Source organism: Eublepharis macularius, chromosome 12 (genome assembly GCF_028583425.1).
Source record: "Eublepharis macularius isolate TG4126 chromosome 12, MPM_Emac_v1.0, whole genome shotgun sequence".
Classification (NCBI taxonomy): Eukaryota; Metazoa; Chordata; class Lepidosauria; order Squamata; family Eublepharidae; genus Eublepharis; species Eublepharis macularius.
In genome coordinates, this window is record NC_072801.1 from 38,477,751 (window position 1) to 38,496,760 (window position 19,010).

The 19,010-nt window shown below is 44.1% G+C and overlaps 1 protein-coding gene across 1 annotated transcript in view; it reads left to right on the forward strand.

Moving 5' to 3' along the window:
- Positions 1 to 2,598: 2,598 nt before the first annotated feature.
- IGFBP4 (insulin like growth factor binding protein 4) overlaps positions 2,599 to 19,010 on the forward strand; it is a 59,586-nt gene continuing 43,174 nt past the window's right edge. The window contains exon 1 of the mRNA XM_054993463.1: positions 2,599 to 3,045. Coding sequence (XP_054849438.1) covers positions 2,700 to 3,045 — 346 coding nt within the window. The 5' untranslated portion in view covers positions 2,599 to 2,699. The remainder of the gene's footprint in view (positions 3,046 to 19,010) is intronic.

A 19,010-nucleotide genomic window follows, 5' to 3' on the forward strand; every position in this document is an offset into this window, starting at 1 on the left:
GATTTTGAGGGTGGAATCTGGGGACGGTGAGGATTGAGATGGACTGGACCTCGACAGGGTATAATGCCATAAAGTTCCTCCAAAACAGTCATTGTTTCTGGTGGAACTGTTCTCTGTAGTCAGGAAACCAGTTGTAATTCAGGGAGATCTGCAGGCCCTACCTGGAGGTTAGCAACCATGATACACATTGGAATAGAGAATGCAAAAAGTCTCTCTCTCATTATATTTAAATCCTACCTTTCCTTCCAAGGAAATCAGACTTGCCTAGGTGGGGCTTCTGAGTAGAGGTGTCAATCAAATCTTGATATTGGAAAAAACTTTGGAACGTGGACAGGGTAAGAGTTGAGCCTTTTGGACCTGGCAAGTGGAACCAGGACACGTATGAGGCCAATTGCAGGTGTAGTTTAGGGTACACGTGGCACAAAAACTTTCTTTTTTCAACCCCCCCCTCCACTCCCACATCTAAGAGAAATGAAAAAGTACAAGGTCTTGCACTTTGCTTTTCTAGCAGCTACATTGGAAGAAATGGCGTGGCATTTTGGTCAGCTGGTAACTTTGATCCAGGTACTGCCCATTCAAAAGGTTCAACTAAAAGAGACACAAAACATTTTTAAATTGAAAAAGCAGCTGTGGGGCCCCTGCAATTTGGATTGGGGATGCAACACATAGAGATTGTGTTTTAAAAGACTTTCCTGTGCCATTTTCCTAATAAAAATCATACACACACCATGTGCATTTTCTTGCCCCACAGTGGTTGGGGGTAGGCAGGTATAATATGGGTCCTGGTTTTTTTCTTTACCAAAATTAATAGCAGCTGAGGGGGGAGAGCTTTCTACAAAGAAAACCGTATGATCAAAGACCTGCCACGTCTTGTCTAGTTGCTTGCAAAGATTCCTTCACTTCAAAGGTGGTCCGGTGACCAGATTATTCTGTAGGCATGAACAATTCATGAATATGTTGTTTTCATAATTTATACGAATAAATCCCAAACTTTGTGTCAAATCAGGCTAGTGTGTCATAAGAAAAAAAAAATCAAAGGCTTCAGAGGAGAAAGCTGTCTGGTATATTTTTGAGTGATTTGCTGTATGGATGTTAGTGAAGCAGCTTTTCAAGTCAACTTGTTTATGGGGCAGGTAAATTCAATATTCAATCTTTCTGGATTCCAGGGCCTTTGCGGGGGTGGGTGGGTATGTCTCAGCAATCAGAAGTTTTGGAGACTCTAGTTTATAAGAAAGACAAATTCATACAGAGAGGATCATGATTTGATCTCTCTTACAGGAAGGGACATTATCTGCAAAGATTCACAGTGGCATTCAAATATTGCACACCACTTGGCAATACCTCTCTCTCTCTCTCTCTCTCTCTCTCACACACACACACACACACACACCCTTGCATAGAGTGGAGACGCTTCTGATGGAGAGAGCACCTTTGCACCCCAAGTCCCATGGCTTCATTCCTCTAAACTGCCCTCCTAAACTCACTTTCCTATAAAAAAGGAAAAGACTGCTGAGATTTTGTTAACCTGCATTTGTATGCCAGCATGTAATTGGGTCCTTTGAACCATGTATTTTGCTGGAGAGAGGGCAGAATAAAGAGTATATGGATAAATTATGGCAAAACATGGAATGTGCATCCGTAGCAGCAGAATATGAGTCCAGTGGCACCTTAGAGACCAACAAGATTTTCAGAGTGTAAGTTTTCAAGAGTCAGAGCTATGTGCTGTACTCTCTTCTACTGTGTGTATCAAGGAGGAATGTGTGCATCTTATCATAAATAAAATGTGCACACCCTTATAAGCATTCTGGGACTCACATGCCTCTTCTTTGGGAGAGATGTATAAGATACCTCTTTGTACAAGCATTACCTGAAAGCAAGGAAAGGCAATGCACAGGTCATGTAAGCCCAATTTCCACTTCTTCTGTAGGAAACTTGAGAGACCAGAATTCATTACTGCAGGAAATGATGATGGTTGCTAGCACAGACTTTAAAAATGATTTTAGGCAAAAAAAAGATGCACCTATTAATCACTAGCAGCTACAGTCATTAAGAACCGAACTTCTACAATCAAAGCAGTATATCTCTGATTATCAGAACTTGGGAAAGAAACCCCAGGCATGGCTACCTCCATTGTGCTATGTTTATGAGCTGCCCAGCTCTCTGCTGGAGACAGAGTGCTGGGCAAAGCGGCCTTTCTGGCCGATCCGGCCAGGCGATTGTTATGTTCTGGACCTAATCCATCAAAATGTCTCTGTGGCCATAGCCTGGGACAAGCATGCAGATTCTAGCTGTGGCATTTGGTTTCTCCTGTCCCACAAACAGGCACGGCAGAATCACTGGCAAAGCACACTCTCGAGTTAACGAAGTAACAAGAGACGCACAGCTTGTTGCTCTTTCCCAGTTCAGCGCAGGTTTCCGTCTCCGCAGCTGCTGAGAGATCTTTGTGCTTCCTTCCTCAGGGCAAATAAGGTCTTTCCTCAGCTGTGGGGCAAGCAGCTTTGGTTGTTGCTGCTGGTCTCTGCCTCTCCCTCCAGCAGGGAGGTGTGGCTAGAGAGTGGTATAAAGTCCAAAGAATGAGCTCCCCCCTTCAGTGCAGAGTTTCCCCTCGCTGGAGTTCTGACTCTCTGCTCTGCCAACAGCAGACTTTCTTTGCAACCCTTTGTCTCTTGTCCCTCATTGCCCACTAACGCCCTCTCGCCATGCCCTCGACGACTGTGCCAGTCACACTGCTGCTCCTGGCACAGGTGGGCTTTGTGAGCCTTGAGGCCATCCAGTGCCCACCGTGTTCTGAGGAAAAGCTGGCTCGCTGCAGGGCACCGATGGGGTGTGAGGAGCTGGTCCAGGAGCCTGGCTGCGGGTGCTGTGCCACTTGTGCCTTGGCCAGAGGGATGCCCTGCGGGGTCTACACACCGCGCTGTGGCTCAGGGCTGCGCTGTTATCCACCAAGAGGTGTGGAAAAACCCTTGCACACGCTCATGCATGGCCAAGGGCTGTGCATGGATTTGGCAGAAGTTGAAGCCATCCAAGAGAGTCTCCAGTCTACAGGTAAGATGGAGGGGGCATCAGGTTATGGGGTGCACAAGGTGGGCAGGCTGGCTTAGTAACTTGGCTGTGCAAACCAAGTTAGTTTAGAGAGAATGCCTTATAAGTCCATTCCAGAAATGCAAGTTGACCAATTTGTTTGGGGTGTCTTGGGGTTGGACAGACTACAAAGAGCTAGCCCTGAAAAACTGACAGGCATAGCCATGCCCATCCACTGGCATCATATCAACAAGGAGTTGCCCTTGGTTGAGGTACAGCTAGCCTTTCCCTGCCCTCTTCTTTGCAAGCCCTGCTCTGTTCTGTGTTGATGGTGAACCAACTGCCAATGTGACGCAGAAATGGCCTGTCCACACGTTCAAAATTGCCAGTGTCAAATGATCCTGTAACGTTTCCCTTTACCTTTTTAGAGGCTGTATTCACAAGGCCGTTTATCATAGGAATTGTTTTCTGTTGCAACAGGGAAGAATTGCCCTCAGAGTGCAGAATTAGAAGGTCGGGTGGGTGGTGGGGGGGAGAAATCCACCCCACTCCCCAGTACTCTATACGGCTTTATGGAAACAACACAAAGCTGTGCGGCTTTATTTCCACCTGTTGTGTGTTGTCCTGTTGCTCCCATACAGCATTTTAAAGCTTTGTGCTAAGGAGATAGCACACTCCTGGAAATAATTTAGTATTCCCAGCTGTTTTGCATTCATGGATTCCAGCCTCAGACAGATGTTGGCACAGGGGAGAAAGAGTTAAGCAGTAGGCTTTCTCCTGTAGATAAGGCACAAAGTTGTTTTGTGATGGATCATCCGATAGTTTCCCCGAGAACTTCTGTTGTGGATAACTTGCCCTTCATATATTTCAGGGTCTCTTTTGTAATTGCCACATCTGAGGGCCAAAATGACACATCAGTATTTCAAAGAGTTAGGTCTGGGTTCTATGTGCAGCAGCAAAAATGGGGAAATAACGCCCCCCCTCACGTGCAGTTTGGGGGAGGGTTGGCTTGGGGTGGGTGGGGGAGAAGAAGGAGCCCTTCCTCCCCCTGCAATGGCATTCCAAGCCCCTTTAGGCTTTCCTCTTTTTTTAATGCCATTCCCACAGCTGCTGGGTGGCTGCAGGGAGCCCAATTGGGGTCTGAGGAACATTAACAGTTTGAGGTGCAGCTTAATGGGGTTTTTCCTTGTGGGATTACATCACATGTATGTGCAACACAGACAAAATCCTGTCCTTGCATGGCATGTTAATTTAAAATAATTACCAACCTCTGGCTTGGTACGGGTAGTCATAAATGCAGGTCAGAATCTGTTGCCTTCTCTTCTTGCAACTCCACCTTTTCATCCAAGACTTTACCTGTAAAAAGCAACAGGGTGGCACAAGGGGGCTAAAGCATAACTGGTTCCTGTTAAACAACTACAAGCATGTTTTCCAAATGCACATTCATGTCTACCCTTTTTTGTACTGAGTTAATAAAGACAGAGTAAGTTCCACTTGGCTAGTAGAATAGATGGTCCTTAATATCTGTGCTACAGCCATAAAGGTGCATGGAAAGGGGATGGACGTCTGTCTTCTTACCTCTTTCTAGCAGGCCGGCTGTACTCTTTTAAGAGTTTCATGATAGCAGGAAACCCAGCAAGTGAGCTCACTCATGCAGACCCCTCTCTAGCTGTGGCTGTGCTGGAAAATGTAGCTCCAATTGAAATGTGTGCCAACCATACAGTGGGCACAAGAATGCTGCCCGGAAAACAAAAACAAAGTGGTAAGGCTACACTCTGAGCCACAACCAACATGAAGCTGCTTAAACTTACCCAGTATTGCAGGAAAGCAGTTTTAGATGCTGTGCTACCACATTACATGGGTATGTGTGAATAACCATACCCATGTAAAAAAAAAACATGTAGAAGAGACTACATGGTTTTGAGTTAGCAACTTTGAAGCTGATTCTCTAGCGCAGTTTGAGCTACAAGCAATCGCCAGGTGATGTTATTTAATTTCATGCCATGAAAAGCTTCCAGTGCTTATTTGTATTAAACTTCTGTTAAAGGAGCAGGATATTTTTTCCTGGCCAGGTGACAATTTTGGCATGGCTCCTTCTCATGCACCTGCCACCCTGCTGGGAAGAAGAGTGCTAACTGGTTAGAGGACCGCACCCAAAGAGTGGTGGTCAACGGCATTTCATCAGATTGGAGGGAGGTGTCCAGTGGGGTGCCGCAGGGCTCGGTTTTGGGCCCGGTACTTTTCAATATTTTTATCAATGATCTGGATGGAGTGGAAGAGCTGCTCATTAAATTTGCTGATGATACCAAATTGGGAGGAGTAGCAAACACCCAAGAAGATAGAATTAAAATTCAACAAGACCTGAATACTCTGGAGAAGTGGGCAGCTGTGAATAGGATGCAATTCAACAAAGACAAGTGTACAGTATTACATCTGGGCCACAAAAATGGGAAGCACAAATACTGGAATGGGGGATACACTTCTGGGCAGTAGTATATGTGAAAGGGATCTTAGGGTAAGAGTGGACTGTAAACTAAATATGAGCAGTCAGTGTAATGCGGTGGCAAAAAAGGCCAATTCAATCCTGTGTTGTATCAAAGGGGCCATAGCATCGAAATCGAAGGAGATCATAGCCCCTCTCTATACTGCCTTGGTCAGGCTGCACCTGGAGTATTGTGTGCAGTTCTAGAGGCCCCACTTCAAAAAGGATGTGGACAAAATCGAGAGGGTGCAGAGGAGAGTGACGAGGATGATCAGGGGTCTGGAGACTGAGCCCTACGAGGAAAGGCTGAGGGCCTTGGGAATGTTTAGTTTGGAGAAGAGGACATTGAGGGGGGACATGATTGCTCTCTTTAAGTATTTGAAAGGCTGTCATTTGGAGGAGGGCAGGGAGCTGTTGGCAGCAGAAGGTAGGACCCGAAACAATGGGTTTAAATTACATGCACAAAGGTACCCGCTGGATATTAGGAAGAACTTTTTCATGGTCAGAGTAGTTCAGAAGTGGAATCAGCTGCCTAGGGAGGTGGTGAGCTCCCCTTCACTGACAGTTTTCAAGAAGAGGCTGGACAAATCTTTTTCAGGGATGCTTCAGGCTGATCCTGCACTGGGCAGGGGGTTGGACCAGATGGTCTGTATGGCCCCGTCCAACTCTATGATTCTATGAACTGGATGGGAAAAGTCCATGTGATCTGCCCCACCCATGTGGCTGCATTATTCACACACACCCACACCCAGTATCGGGCTGCACCGCATGGAATGGGATCCCATGCTACTGGGAGTGTGCTAGCATGGACCACTAACAGCGACAAGTCCTTGCTAGGGAGACCAGATGCCAAATAGAACAGTTAGAGACAGCTGAGTATACTGGCAGGTTGAGCTTACTTTGGTGGGGTGAGAAAAGTCAAATCTGTTGATTTTCCCTTTTCTAAAAGTCATAGGAGCCCTGCTTTCTGTTGTATCTGGTTATCTCACATCTTACATGTGTTGCAATTGCAGCTCACGGCTTTCTGGAAAAAACTTTGCTGTGTGATCTGTGCCCCACAATGATACTGAGGCTGCCTGAGTGGGATCTTGGGGTACAAAGTTCCAGGAGCCTGGGGAGGTCCCGTGGAGTCCCGTGGAGGTGATCATGATGATATTGTTGAAATATAGTTCTAGCATACCTGTTCTCACCTTTTGTGTGTTCTTGTGCTTGTGAGTGGCCACCAAAGAAAATCTTTACCTGGGTGCTGTGTTGGCATGTGGCATGCTTCTAGTGTTGCCTGTTGAAAAAAGGTCCTGTCCCTTTAATATTAGGTTGATCTGCAGCAGTTGTCAGGTGATGTTATTTACCTCCATGTGTTGAAATCTTCAGGTGCCCATTTCCACTCATTACACCTCCATTGAAAGGAGAGGGCCTTTTTCACCAGGTCTGATGGCAACCCTACATACTTCCAGGACTTCATAAAAAGCATTCAGCCTGCTCCTAACTCTCAAAAGGACTGCTCACAATCCTCAAAAGTCATTCATAAAGAGAGGATTGTGGTGGAGAGAAAGTAGTTAAGGACCTCTTTTCTTAATAGGCTGTGGAAGGAACTGGATGAGTGATGAAATGGAGCTGTATTCCCACCCCCACCCCCCATAAGCTCACTTCATCAGATGTATGTGGTGTGCGCCTGATGTATCTGACAAAGTGAACACTGATTCACTCATAATAAATGTTAAGACTTCCAGGGGCCGCTGGACTCTTGTTTTATTTCTTTATTCCCAGAATAGCTGAATCGCCTCCAAAGATAGTCAGGATCATAATACTGGCCTTTCCTAATCGTTAGGGGTTTAAGTGGTATAAGGCCACCACTGTGAGGTGGGGACCAAGGAACTTGAGAGGCAGATTGGTAACAATTCTTTGCCAGTCCAGAATACCAAAAGCTCTGCAATATTTATACTAAAATTCCACGAAGCATTGCATGAGTATAAAAAGATTAAATCTTCATAGGACTACTGGTGGAAGCCAGATAAAATTGCTTCTGAGGTTAGAAGTTTAGGGATGGAACGGTGGCTCAGTGGTAGAACATGTACTCGATATGCACAAGGTCCCGGGTTCAGTCCTTGGCAGCTCCAGTAAAAAGTATGGGGGAACTGGTGATGTGAAACACCCTGGAGAGCTGCTGCCAGTCAGAGTAGACAACACTAATCTCGATGGTCTGACTCTGTATAAGGCAGCTTCATGAAGATTAGGCCCACGGTCCACCAGAGGGTCATCCCTGGCTTCAAATGACAAAACATTCACAAAGGGTGATCAACTGCCTCTAGAAAAATAAGCCAAATTATTATGGTGGAAGGGAAGTAAAACCTGTCGCAGAGGGGATCTGCGACAAGCTTATGAGATTCGTGACAAGGTTTACTGCTGGCATGCCAGTTGCACGGTGGGTGTAAGAACTTTAAGAAATTCAATTTATTCTTGTGTACTGTCTAGGAATTCAGTAACTGAGGATGAAGTATAAGTTTTCCCTAGTAGGGCAAATAGCAGCCTGGGGGAGGGGAGAATTTACATTGAGAAAGTAGCATGGGGGGCATCCCCCCCAAAAAAACATGGCCCTTCCAGCAGCTTGAAAAAAGAAATCAGAAGAGTCTGGAGATCTAAACACGAGTCTAGTGTGTTGTCTTGTTTGGCTCTGTTCCTTTAGCATGAACAACCTCTGGCAGCAGGGGTCATCTATAATCAGGATGGCTAGCTATTAAGGTAGAATTGGTGCCTTAACTATCTCTGTTTTCCAGGGAAGTTCTGTTTTCTGGAGCTTGCCTCTGATTAATCACAGCCCCTGTTTTGTCTCTGTATGTCTGTCCTTGAGACAAACATGTTAGGGCCAGACTAGATGTTATGGTATCCAGGGGTTCAACCTATGGCCTTCGCTGCCATTTTAAGGGTGAATGCGCCATTTAAAAATGCCACAATCTTTGCTGAAACTGTCTCAGGAGGATGTTTTGACACTTGAAAAGCCCTACCCATTATGCACCCACCCTCAACAATCAAACTCTCTCAATCCTAATTTATGCTGATGATACTGCTCTACTATCTCACACATCAATAAGATGGAAACGCATGCTGACTAGCTTTAACTCTTACTGTGCTGATGAAGGCTTAACTATAAATGATGAAAAATCCAAAGTAGTTGTCTTTGCAAGAGGATGCTACCTGAAGAAAAAGGATTGGAGGATGGCAGATACCAAATTGAACAAGTAACAACATTTAGATATTTAGGCATTACATTCTCCCAAGACTGATCTTGGAAAAATCAGTTCCAATCCATCTCCTACAAGATAACACCATATTTAAATGCCTTGACATGTTTCTTTCACACAGAAGGAGGGAAATATTACCCAGAAGCTATAAAGACCTTTTGGGGTAAAATTAATCAAATGATACTTTATGGTGCCGGAGTGTGGGTTGAAGGTATATCTGAGACTTAAAATTCCTGAGAAAAATAACCAGGTTACCAAAGTGCGTATCCAGTATACAGGGCCGGCGTGCCCATAGAGGCCAGGTAGGCGGTGGCCTCAGGTGCGATGGCCCTGGAGAGGCACCGGAGGGGGTGTCGGGGGCGGAGTCACGAGCCGCAGAGCTGGTGTGGCTGGCCCGCAGCTGCTGCAGCCAGCCAGCCCCGTGCCAATGCTGCCACCACACGCCCCCAGCCGGGCACAGCAGCCACGAGCCGCTGCCGGGGTGGTGTGTGGAGCCTCCGCCCGCCACCCCAGCCATCTGCCGGCGAATGCCCCGGCTTGCGCTGCACAATGACTTCATCGCGCAGTCCGTGGTGTGCGCGCCTGGTGCTGGCAGAGCCAGTATAGCTGTCTGTCAAGAATTTGCAATCTCTTCATTAGAATCACTAGCTTGGCTGGATGCATGTAGACTTCGAATCAAGATCCTCTTTAACTACAGATCAAAACTACTTTTTAGATTGAGAGAAGATTCCTTCCAGAGCAAATGGAAAAGGCTGGTTGACCAGAGACAGGAACAATTAGGCTTTACTCCTATTTTACTACTTTCTGAAGGAAGTGAGAAAACCGCATTCCAAAGGGTCAAAAAGCAGTTATTGCTACTAGACTTCAGAAGCACAAATCAGCAAGCAAGAAGGGTCTGTTCTCTTGCCTATAATGGACTTGAACCTCCAGATACTTTACCTGCATATTTAAAGTCCATGACAATACCTTGATATCAAGGTATTTTCTTGGCTACTGGATTAAATGTTGTACTAACTCCGGTAATGAAAGGTCACTTTTTGAAAATTCCCTTTTCAGAATGTAAATGTTTCTGTAATATAGGGAAGATAGGAACCTTGGCTCACCTATTAATTGAATGCCCAATTTTCAATGAAGAGAGACAAAGATGGATTACTCCGATACTTGAGAAGAATGAGCTCACAAATATTAATCAGAGCCTTTCTTTTCTTTTACAAGATAAGGACCCATACATAACCAGGTCACTGGCATCTTTCCTTTTAGTAATCCAGCCTAAAACTTGGAAACGTTTGTGACTGGAGTGAGATTCTTTTTTCACTATATCAGCAATAGTAGTTTTAGTATTCTGTTTTTTTTTTTTTTTTGTTAATGTAGGATCAGGCTTAAGGCTATGGCCAAAAGAGCTGTACCAGGAAAGGAAAGGACACTTGAAAAAGCATGTATGAGGGGGAAACAAAAATGTCTGGTCCCCCTGCCCCTCAGGCCCAATCCAGCAACATAGAATAATAATTGGAGGCTGGATTCTTGATGTGAGAAATAAAGTATAAATCTCTCTTTTTCAATATGAAATGGTGGGGGGATGGGTTTTTAGCTTTCCCTGCTGAAACTGCATTGGGTGGTAGTCAGTTATCCTCACAAGGTGTGGTTGCCAAACTTCCAGGTGGAGTTTCAAAGAAAGTGTGGAAAAACAGCAGGTTTTATTTATTTATTTGGATATTTGAATCTTGCTTCTAACGGGAAACCAAACTAGCATATGACATTGTTCTTCCCTCCTTTTTATTCTCACAACAACTCTGTGAGGTAGGCTAGGTTGAAAATGGCTGGTCCAAAGTCTCCCAGTGAATTTCCATGGCAGAGTGGGTATTCAAACCTGGGTTTTCCAGATCCCAGCTTCACACTCAGACCACTGCACCATGCTGGTTCTTCATTATCTGTCTTTCTCGCACATTTTTATCCTGCTCCTACCTCCAAAGAGCAGCACGCATGGTTTTCCCTTCTTCATTTAATCGCAGCAACAACTTTACAAGGTAGGCTAGGCTGAGTGCATGTGACTGGCCCAGAATGCTGCATGGCAGAGGGGAGACTTCAACTTGGGTGGCTCTTAGTCCAGCTTTCTAATGCTTACACCACAGTGAATAGTTACTAAAACATCTGTAACACTCCAAGTATCAACGTACTTTTTACTTATAAATGAACTGTTAACTTCAGAAGTGTATAAGATGAAAAAGGATAGTGATTTTTTAAGTTCAAATGGCTTTGAGCATTTTGACCATAAAGAGCGGTCCATCAATGGCTACTAGTCAAACGCCTAAAGGAAACCTCCATTCTTTGGAGGCAATCATCCTCTAACACCAATGTTAGATAGCAACATTGGGAGAAGGCCTTGGTCTCTATGCCCTGTTTGTTTGCCCTCCAGAGCAACTGGTGTCCACTATGCGAAACAGTAGGCTGGACCAGATGGGCATCCAGGCCGTTTTCACACTACTTACCGGCCACGGAACATCGTGCCAAACTTCCAGAATGACAGCGTCTTCCTGGCGCGATTTCGCAGTGTGAAAACGGCCCCAGTCTGATACAGAAGGGCATCTCTTAAGTTCTTATGATGAACACTTCTCACAGATAAACAGTAACTTCCTTCTGTTATCTTCTTCATCGTCTTTTTAAGCACCTTGTCATGATTAGTATTTAAAGAGGGATTTTCAGAATAATTTCAGCACAAGAAAGGGGGATAGTGATTTTGGGGAGGCAGGAATCTTGGGTGGATCAAGTGAAGGGAGCTAGAACCACTATAACATTTGTGCAGTGCTTTCCCCCTAAAAATAAATAAATAAATGGTGCTGGCATTCATGATGTTTGCTGTCTTGGGAGGTCCAAGCCTGCTGGCTGAAAGAGGTGGCAGTACAGCATACTGGTGTGTAACACCATTAAAAAAGCCCTGCTTTTGTGGGTTATCAGCTTTTTAAAATTTCTTTAAAAAGAAGGTCTTGTTCTTTAAATTAAAAGTCCTTTTTTTAAAAAAAAAACCCTCAGATAATAGTGCAACAGTGCACCCCCCCGGCTCAGTCCTTGCACAGCCTGTCAAATAGAAATTAAGCAAAGTTTTCCTGTCATGATTGGAAAAATGTTCCCCTGCTAAATGTCTGCAGTTAAGCATCAAAGCAGAATTGGCAAAAAAAAGGTCTATATTCTTCTTTGGTGACTGCTCTTCCTAGTTCCTCTGATTAAGTCACAGTCCTGTGGACCTCTTCCAGAAATGCAGCAATGAGTATGTTTAAAAAGATCTAGGATATGTAACATGTAAAGAAGTTAAAAATATAAAATGGGTGCTTGGATGAGTTTGAGCCAGCAGGGAAGAGAGTTAGTGGGCTGCTGCCAAGCTAATAATATCCCAAACCAGTTTTCCACCAACTGCAACGAACTCTTCTTGCTCTTCAGTTTACTCCCTTAATAATCAACCTTCAAGGCTGGATGTCCATTCCAGGACAATTCAAAGCTTCCAAATGCTGGAATTTGAAAGAACTGAGGGCTGGTTTACACAGAATGTATGGGAATGCTTCAGGATGGTAGAATCACATTTTTGAATGCTTTCTTACGGAAAAAAAGCTCCTCACCAGCAGAAAACTAACACAGCAAGAAGCCTACTTGGTTAGAACCTTTCCTTGTGATGTCTTAGTTTTCTATTTGCCAAGAGGGTTTTTTTTCCTTATGCAGAAGACCGGATGAAAATGGTAACATAGCAATTTGAAGTGATACATTGCATTCTACCATATGAAGACTGGCCATGGAATCAAACGTAGCTCATTAATAAGGTATTTAATTGACTACAAAGTAAAAGGATGCAATCCTGGTGTCTAGATGAGTTGTGAATTAGATGTGTGGTAAGACAAGTAGGGATTACTCTCTGTGAACAAATACAGTGATTCCACATGACATCAATCAGTTTCCCCTATATAATCATAAGACTTTTCTTTAATAAGGAAGTTTTGCTCTGAATTCGGCATTTGTCTATCCCTGAAAATAGAGTTCAATCTTAAAAACTCATTTTTTTTAAAAAAAATCAAGTTTCTAGTCATCATAAATGCAAAGATAGTCTTCAACTCTGTATTGGATTCTTGCTAATGTTATGTCTTTCTAAACTTGCGTTTATTATACCCTATGGCATTGTTTATGAAATTGTCCTTGATACTGACTATACTACTCTCACACTGTGTAATCTGCCTTGAGTCTCAGTGAGAAAGGTGGATCATAAATGACATAAATAAATAAAAATAAATAAAAAATGTGTGATCATCTGGTGAAATCTCAGAAGCTTGAGAAAGTTTGTTAGGATTTCTAGTTGTTAGCGCTGAATCTTCAGCTCTTTTCTCCTTCCCATGATCAACATGCAGAATAATGTTGGTTGTTACACTGCCCTGAGCCCGTCTGGCAGGGAGAGCGGTCTAGAAATGTAATACATACATAAATAAACAAACAAACAAACAAATACATGCAAATGTGCATGTTTTATGCAAATCAGAGAATATAAGGCCCTTAATTTTGACTTGAAAGCATAGTTTGCCCTTGAATTTCAGCACTGTGACTTTCTGCATGTCCTTGAATTGATTTTTATCTTGGCTCAGGTGAATGGGCCTAAGACCTTGAACATTATCACACCTCCTTTAAATAAAAGTACTGTACAGGAACTCTGAGCGGATGTTCCCTCCTTGAGTTTTTTCTTGATTCCGCCTTCTTTCCCCAATGGGCCACATGCCCATCATCACACTGTTTGGCTTGAAGATGGTAGGAACTTGCTTGACATCCCAAAGGATGCTACCCTGGAAGTTGTAACAGGAAGCAACCTTTCCTGACTTCAGTGGAAATTGGGGAGATGAGCCCTCCAGGAAACAGCTGGGGCATCAGAGGAACATCCTCTTTGAGAGTGAAGACTGAGCAGGGGCTTCCTCCATTAGTGGACAGAAACAGGTTTCTCAAAGCTGATTACTTAAATATGTAGTATTGTGCTTATGGTAAGGTAGCCTCTGACACTGATTGGCAGAATTGATCTGATGTTGTAATTGATTGAGCTGGTCTGATGTTATGGAACATCTATGAACACTCCAACTGCTTACAGAAAAAGTTTTCGGCAACAAAGTCTGCTTGGGTAAAGGGATATTATCTGTTTGGCTAGGACTATAACTTCACATAGGCATGGGTATAAATTAAGGGAATAAATAAATAAGTGAATAAATGAATAATAAATAAGTAAAATAAAAGGCAGGGTAACTAGGAGGAGAGAGTCCAGGCATCATATTGCTACAGCATAGATAGTGGTGTAAGATAGGAGAAACTGAGGGATAAACAGGTTGGAGAGACTTGAGGGGAAACGAATTGGGTCCAATAGGGTAATAAGCATGAGAGTACAGGGCCACTGGGTCTAAACCTTGAGGCGGCTTCTGAGCCTTTAAAGTATTGCAGAAGGCAGAATTCTGCGATTTGGCAATTCTCGGGGGCAATGAGATGTAAGAACAGAAGGGGACAGAAGTTCACATATTGATCTGAATGAAGCAACCAATTCTACGGCTGTAGGATTTTAGTTAGTTCAATTAGCAAACTTGATCATTCTGTTCTTCAAAAACAGCTCTCTAACATCCATATGCCATGTTCAGAAAGAGCATGTGGTACAGTCCTGCATGCCGTCTCACTTCAGAATACAGGTGAAGGACTGCTTGATGGAAATGTTCCCTCACTGCGAAAATGGCCTATCTGTGGAATGCTCCTAAGTCAGCAAAAAGGAGTTCTTGCCTAGCCTTTCCCCTGATGCCCTAGTTAGGGGGCACCCATCTATTTTCCCTGCCCAGGTCTGTCGAAGGAGGGCTTTAGCATCTTCCACACACTTCTTATGGGCTCTTGGGGTGAGTTGTTCCCAGGTTATGTAGCTTGTATGCTCATGGCAGCTAATACTTGATAACTGACTTTTATTTATCAGTAGATTGTAAGTTCCTCAGCACAGAGACTCCTTGTTTCCTGCACACTTTCCTCCATCAGCTGCCATTTCCCTGCATTTCCCCCCTGCCATGCCCTCAGAGTGCTTTAAAAAAATGTTAATTGCGATAGAACTTTAGCATTATAGCAACTACTTTTCTTTTTTTCCTTTTATCAGTGTTTTCTGGTGGTGTGATGAGAAAGATGGCACCTGTGAAGGGCTGATCAAAGGAAAATGGTGGCAGCATGGGTTGGTCCTTCAAAATCTAAGTAAGATTCTTGGATCACATTCATTCCAAAAACATTGTGGTAAAGCAGGTTTGAGAAAGAGGACAAGGAAAAGCCTGGAAAGCAGACAGTTAGATTGTCATGAGGATTCACCCCCAAACAGCATTCCAGTTTGGAAGCAAAGGTGAGCAAGATGTCCGTGTGGAAGGAGCCTTTCCATGGCATTTCCTTTCCATGCTCCCACGCTTTCTTGTGTCCTATGGGATTTCCAAAGCTATTCCTCTGTGTGGGGCACAGGACTCCATGGACAATTCCTTCTTGCACAGACCTGATGTTGAGTCCTTGTCCTTCATGCCCTTGATGTTGAGTCCTTGCCAGTTTCCTGCTTTCCACTGGCCAGCTGGGAAGTGGATGGGGCTGCAGCTCAGTGGAAGAGCATGGGCATTACATGCAGGGAATGTCTTAGGTTTGCCCCTGGCACCTCCACACTTCAGATCTGCAGATGTTTGCTATGCATGAAACCCCAGGGAGTTGTTGCCAGTCAGAGTAGATGGTCTTGAGCTTAATGGGCCAAGGTTCCAACCTTGTATCAGGCAGCTTCCTATTTAATATACTCAAAGGAGGTCACGTTTCCTCCACCTTCAACAGGGATGTAAAATAAGTGCTTGTGCACCTCTCTCTCCCCCATGACAAGTTGTGTCTATGAGGACTTTCACTTCTACTTACCTGTTAAAGGCATCTGTATTTGGTCCCCAAGTTTGAGATTCTGAGTTGTCCTTCTGCCCCTGCCTGCCTCTCCAGTCACAGGTTTTCTTAGGGGCTGCCATTCATCATCCACCTCTGGCACAGGCAGGTTGTTTGTGATGCAAAGTGAAAGAAGCAGTATACAATCACAGCTCCTGTGGTGACAGAAATGTAGCTACATATTGAAGACCAGGAGGAATGGATAAATTGTGCATCATGCTAAAATGGCATTCTATGGTAATATTCCAGAGTTCTCTGCTCCTGTCATGCTAGAACTACGTTTAAAACTGCTCACACACCAGTGTGCTTACACCACTTGATTTCATTAAAAAAAGCCCTAATCTAATGAATGCATTAAATAGATCAGGAAGAAAGGTCCAGACCATTCCCTGCTGTGCTACTTTTCTACTTGCAAGGAGGTTTTAAAAAAATGATCCACACTGGCATTCCAAAAAGATGCCGTCTGCTTTACTACTAGGATTTTTATCACCTCTTTCGGCTACAGATGTACACCTGACCTTTGTAAAAACACTTGACTGAAAAAAAAAGCCATTGCATTCAGGAAATGAGAGCGATATGAAAGCTAATACCATAGATAAATCTGTGATGGAAGGTGTCACTTGATGTTCCAGTCATCATGTAACATTTCTGTTTATCAGCCCTGAGTAAGCATGGCTTTGGATTGGGTGCAGAGGGGTCGCTATGTCAAACTCTGGGAGTATTGGTTGGATGATTGCCAGTCAATAGAAAAGTTGCTGGTCCCAAGCACAAATCATTGCAAACATAATGCTGTATTGATCACCAACATATATTTTGTCGAAGGCTTTTACAGCCGGAGAACGATGGTTGTTGTGGATTTTCCGGGCTGTATAGCCATGGTCTTGGCATTGTTGTTCCCGACGTTCCGCCAGCAGCTGTGACTGGCATCTTCAGAGGTGTAGCACCAAAAGACAGAGATCTCTCAGTGTCACAGTGTGGAGAAGATGTTGGCAGGTAATTTATATCTACTCAGGAAGGTGGGTTTGGGCTGAGTCATCCTGTAAGAGTTTCCCAGGGTGTGGAATGCTAATGAAGGGAGGCTTCACTTTATCCTGAGGAGGTTCTTTTGCATATGGATTGGTGATTGATATGCTAATCTTCTCTGCAGGGCTATTGCAGAATGTAGAGTAATTTGTTTGCCTAGTGCTTTTCAGGACTGGAATAGAGCTCCTTGGAAGAAGGGCAGGATAAAAATGTAATGGATAGAAACTTGCCCAGGACATTTGGCTGGCCACATAAGGCCAATGCCGATCCAGAATGGCAGTTCTTAACACTACATGGATGAGTGGAATTCTCTTAAGATGGAATTGCTGACTCCTTGCTTATGTGCTTTACCTGGCAAGCGCCGCTGGGCTAGGGGTTAATGTACAGCTCGGAGAGCAAACATTTTTGTCTCGTGTTGCCTCAGTACCAGGAACAAAACCTTCTGAAATTGTTATTTTTGGCTCTGCCCTTTACAGAGGGACAAAGGCAAACCAATGCCCTTGACAGTGGCGGTGGCGAGGGCAAAGGTGGTTGAAAGCAGCATAGTTGGCAAGACGGACACTTTTCTAGGAATAGGCAAGATCTATGTTTTGGGAACAGGTTCTCCCCTCCCCTGAGCAAAGTCTGATGTAAAGGGAAGGTATTTTGAAACGTTCTTTGTGTGTGTTTCTTTCTCTCTTTTGGGGCGCTAAGCAAAGCTAAAGTATTAATCTTTAAAAACCTGCTTCACAAATGGTGCTGGTGGATAACACTTGAAAATGGTTGAGTGTGAGACAAAACAGTCATTCCCTTCCAAATGGTGACTGGAGTGATACTGTGATCTCCATTCCTCACACCTAGTGGTCGCTAGGCAACAGAGGGTGAAGCACAATGTCCCCCTCTGGTGGTGGCTGTTTACCAACAGAGCTATAGAATGCCTTAATATAATTATTACTTTAGCTGAATACAATATTTTTTTCTATTTAAATCCACTAATACTAGCTTGTTTTTATGGACTTTCCCCAAGACTTCCCTCTCCCTCCCTGTTTTTCCCCCCTTCTAATTTATTTATTTACTAAATTTCATATTCAGCAACTTTTAACTCATGTGTGTTCTCAACGAGGCTTCCTATCAATCTGATCTGTTTTCATTTCCCTTTCCTCTTTTTTCCTTCAGCTAGGCATGGTCTCCTTTTGGGGCTTTGATGAAACAGCCTCTGGCTTGTTCTGGATTGACTTTCTCTCCCTCTCTCCTCCGCCTCCACTTTTACAGTTAAAAGCTGAGGCTGTTCTGTTATTTCCCAGTGAACATTAGCCAAATCTGGCCAGGCCAGAATGCGACAAGGGAGATTTTTATTTTAAACAGACAATAATATCAACTGTCCTGAGGAAAGCAACCAAATGTAGCTGAGAACATGCCCTCTGCTGGCTCCCCTCCCCACCCCATTTGCAAGCAGGGCACATTCCAAAAATGACTTTATTGTTGTTTTATGAAATGAAATCTGCTCTCAACTTCAAAAAATTGCAGTTTCAGGCTTCATTCTCAGTTATGTCTCTGGAGGGGTACATCACAATTTCTTAATAGCAACCTTAATTTAAGCAGGGCTCCCCTCCACCCCATTTTATAAAGTTTCAGGGTTCAGACCTAGAACAGAAGAAATAATAATGGAGCTAAGTAGTTCTGACTATATGCAGAGTGCATTCCCATCACTTCCTGACCACTGCTAGATTCAGGATGGACAAAAGCAGGGCTTTTTTCTGGGAAAAGAGGTGGTGGAACTCAGTGGGTTGCCCTCAGAGAAAATGATCACATGGCTGGTGGCTGCGTCCCCTGATCTCCAGACAGAGGGGAGTTTAGATTGCCCTCTGGGCAATCTAAACTCCCCTCTGTCTGGAGATCAGGGGGCGGGGCCACCAGCCATGTGATCATTTTCAAGAGGTTTTGGAACTCTGTTCCCCCGCGTTCCAGCTGAAAAAAAGCCCTGGACAAAAGGATGTACTTCTTCACTAAACAAATAATTAAATTGTGGAATTCACTAACAGCGGAATTACTGGCCTTGAACTTTAAAGGGGATTAGACAGATTTGTGAAGGAGAAGTCCATCAACGGCTACTGCCTGGACTCACATAGCTATTCCTGTCTGTGCTATTCCTTTTCTGGGGGGTCAGAAGTGGCTGAAGAAATACAGGAATGCTGGAAAACCACTGTTCTGTGCATGGATGATAGATCTATGTCCAGGTGGCACCTAGATCAGTGTCCAGGTGGCACCTGTAGATCTGGAATTACAACTCATTTCCAGACATCAGAGACCAGTTCCCTGGAGAAAATGGCAGCTTC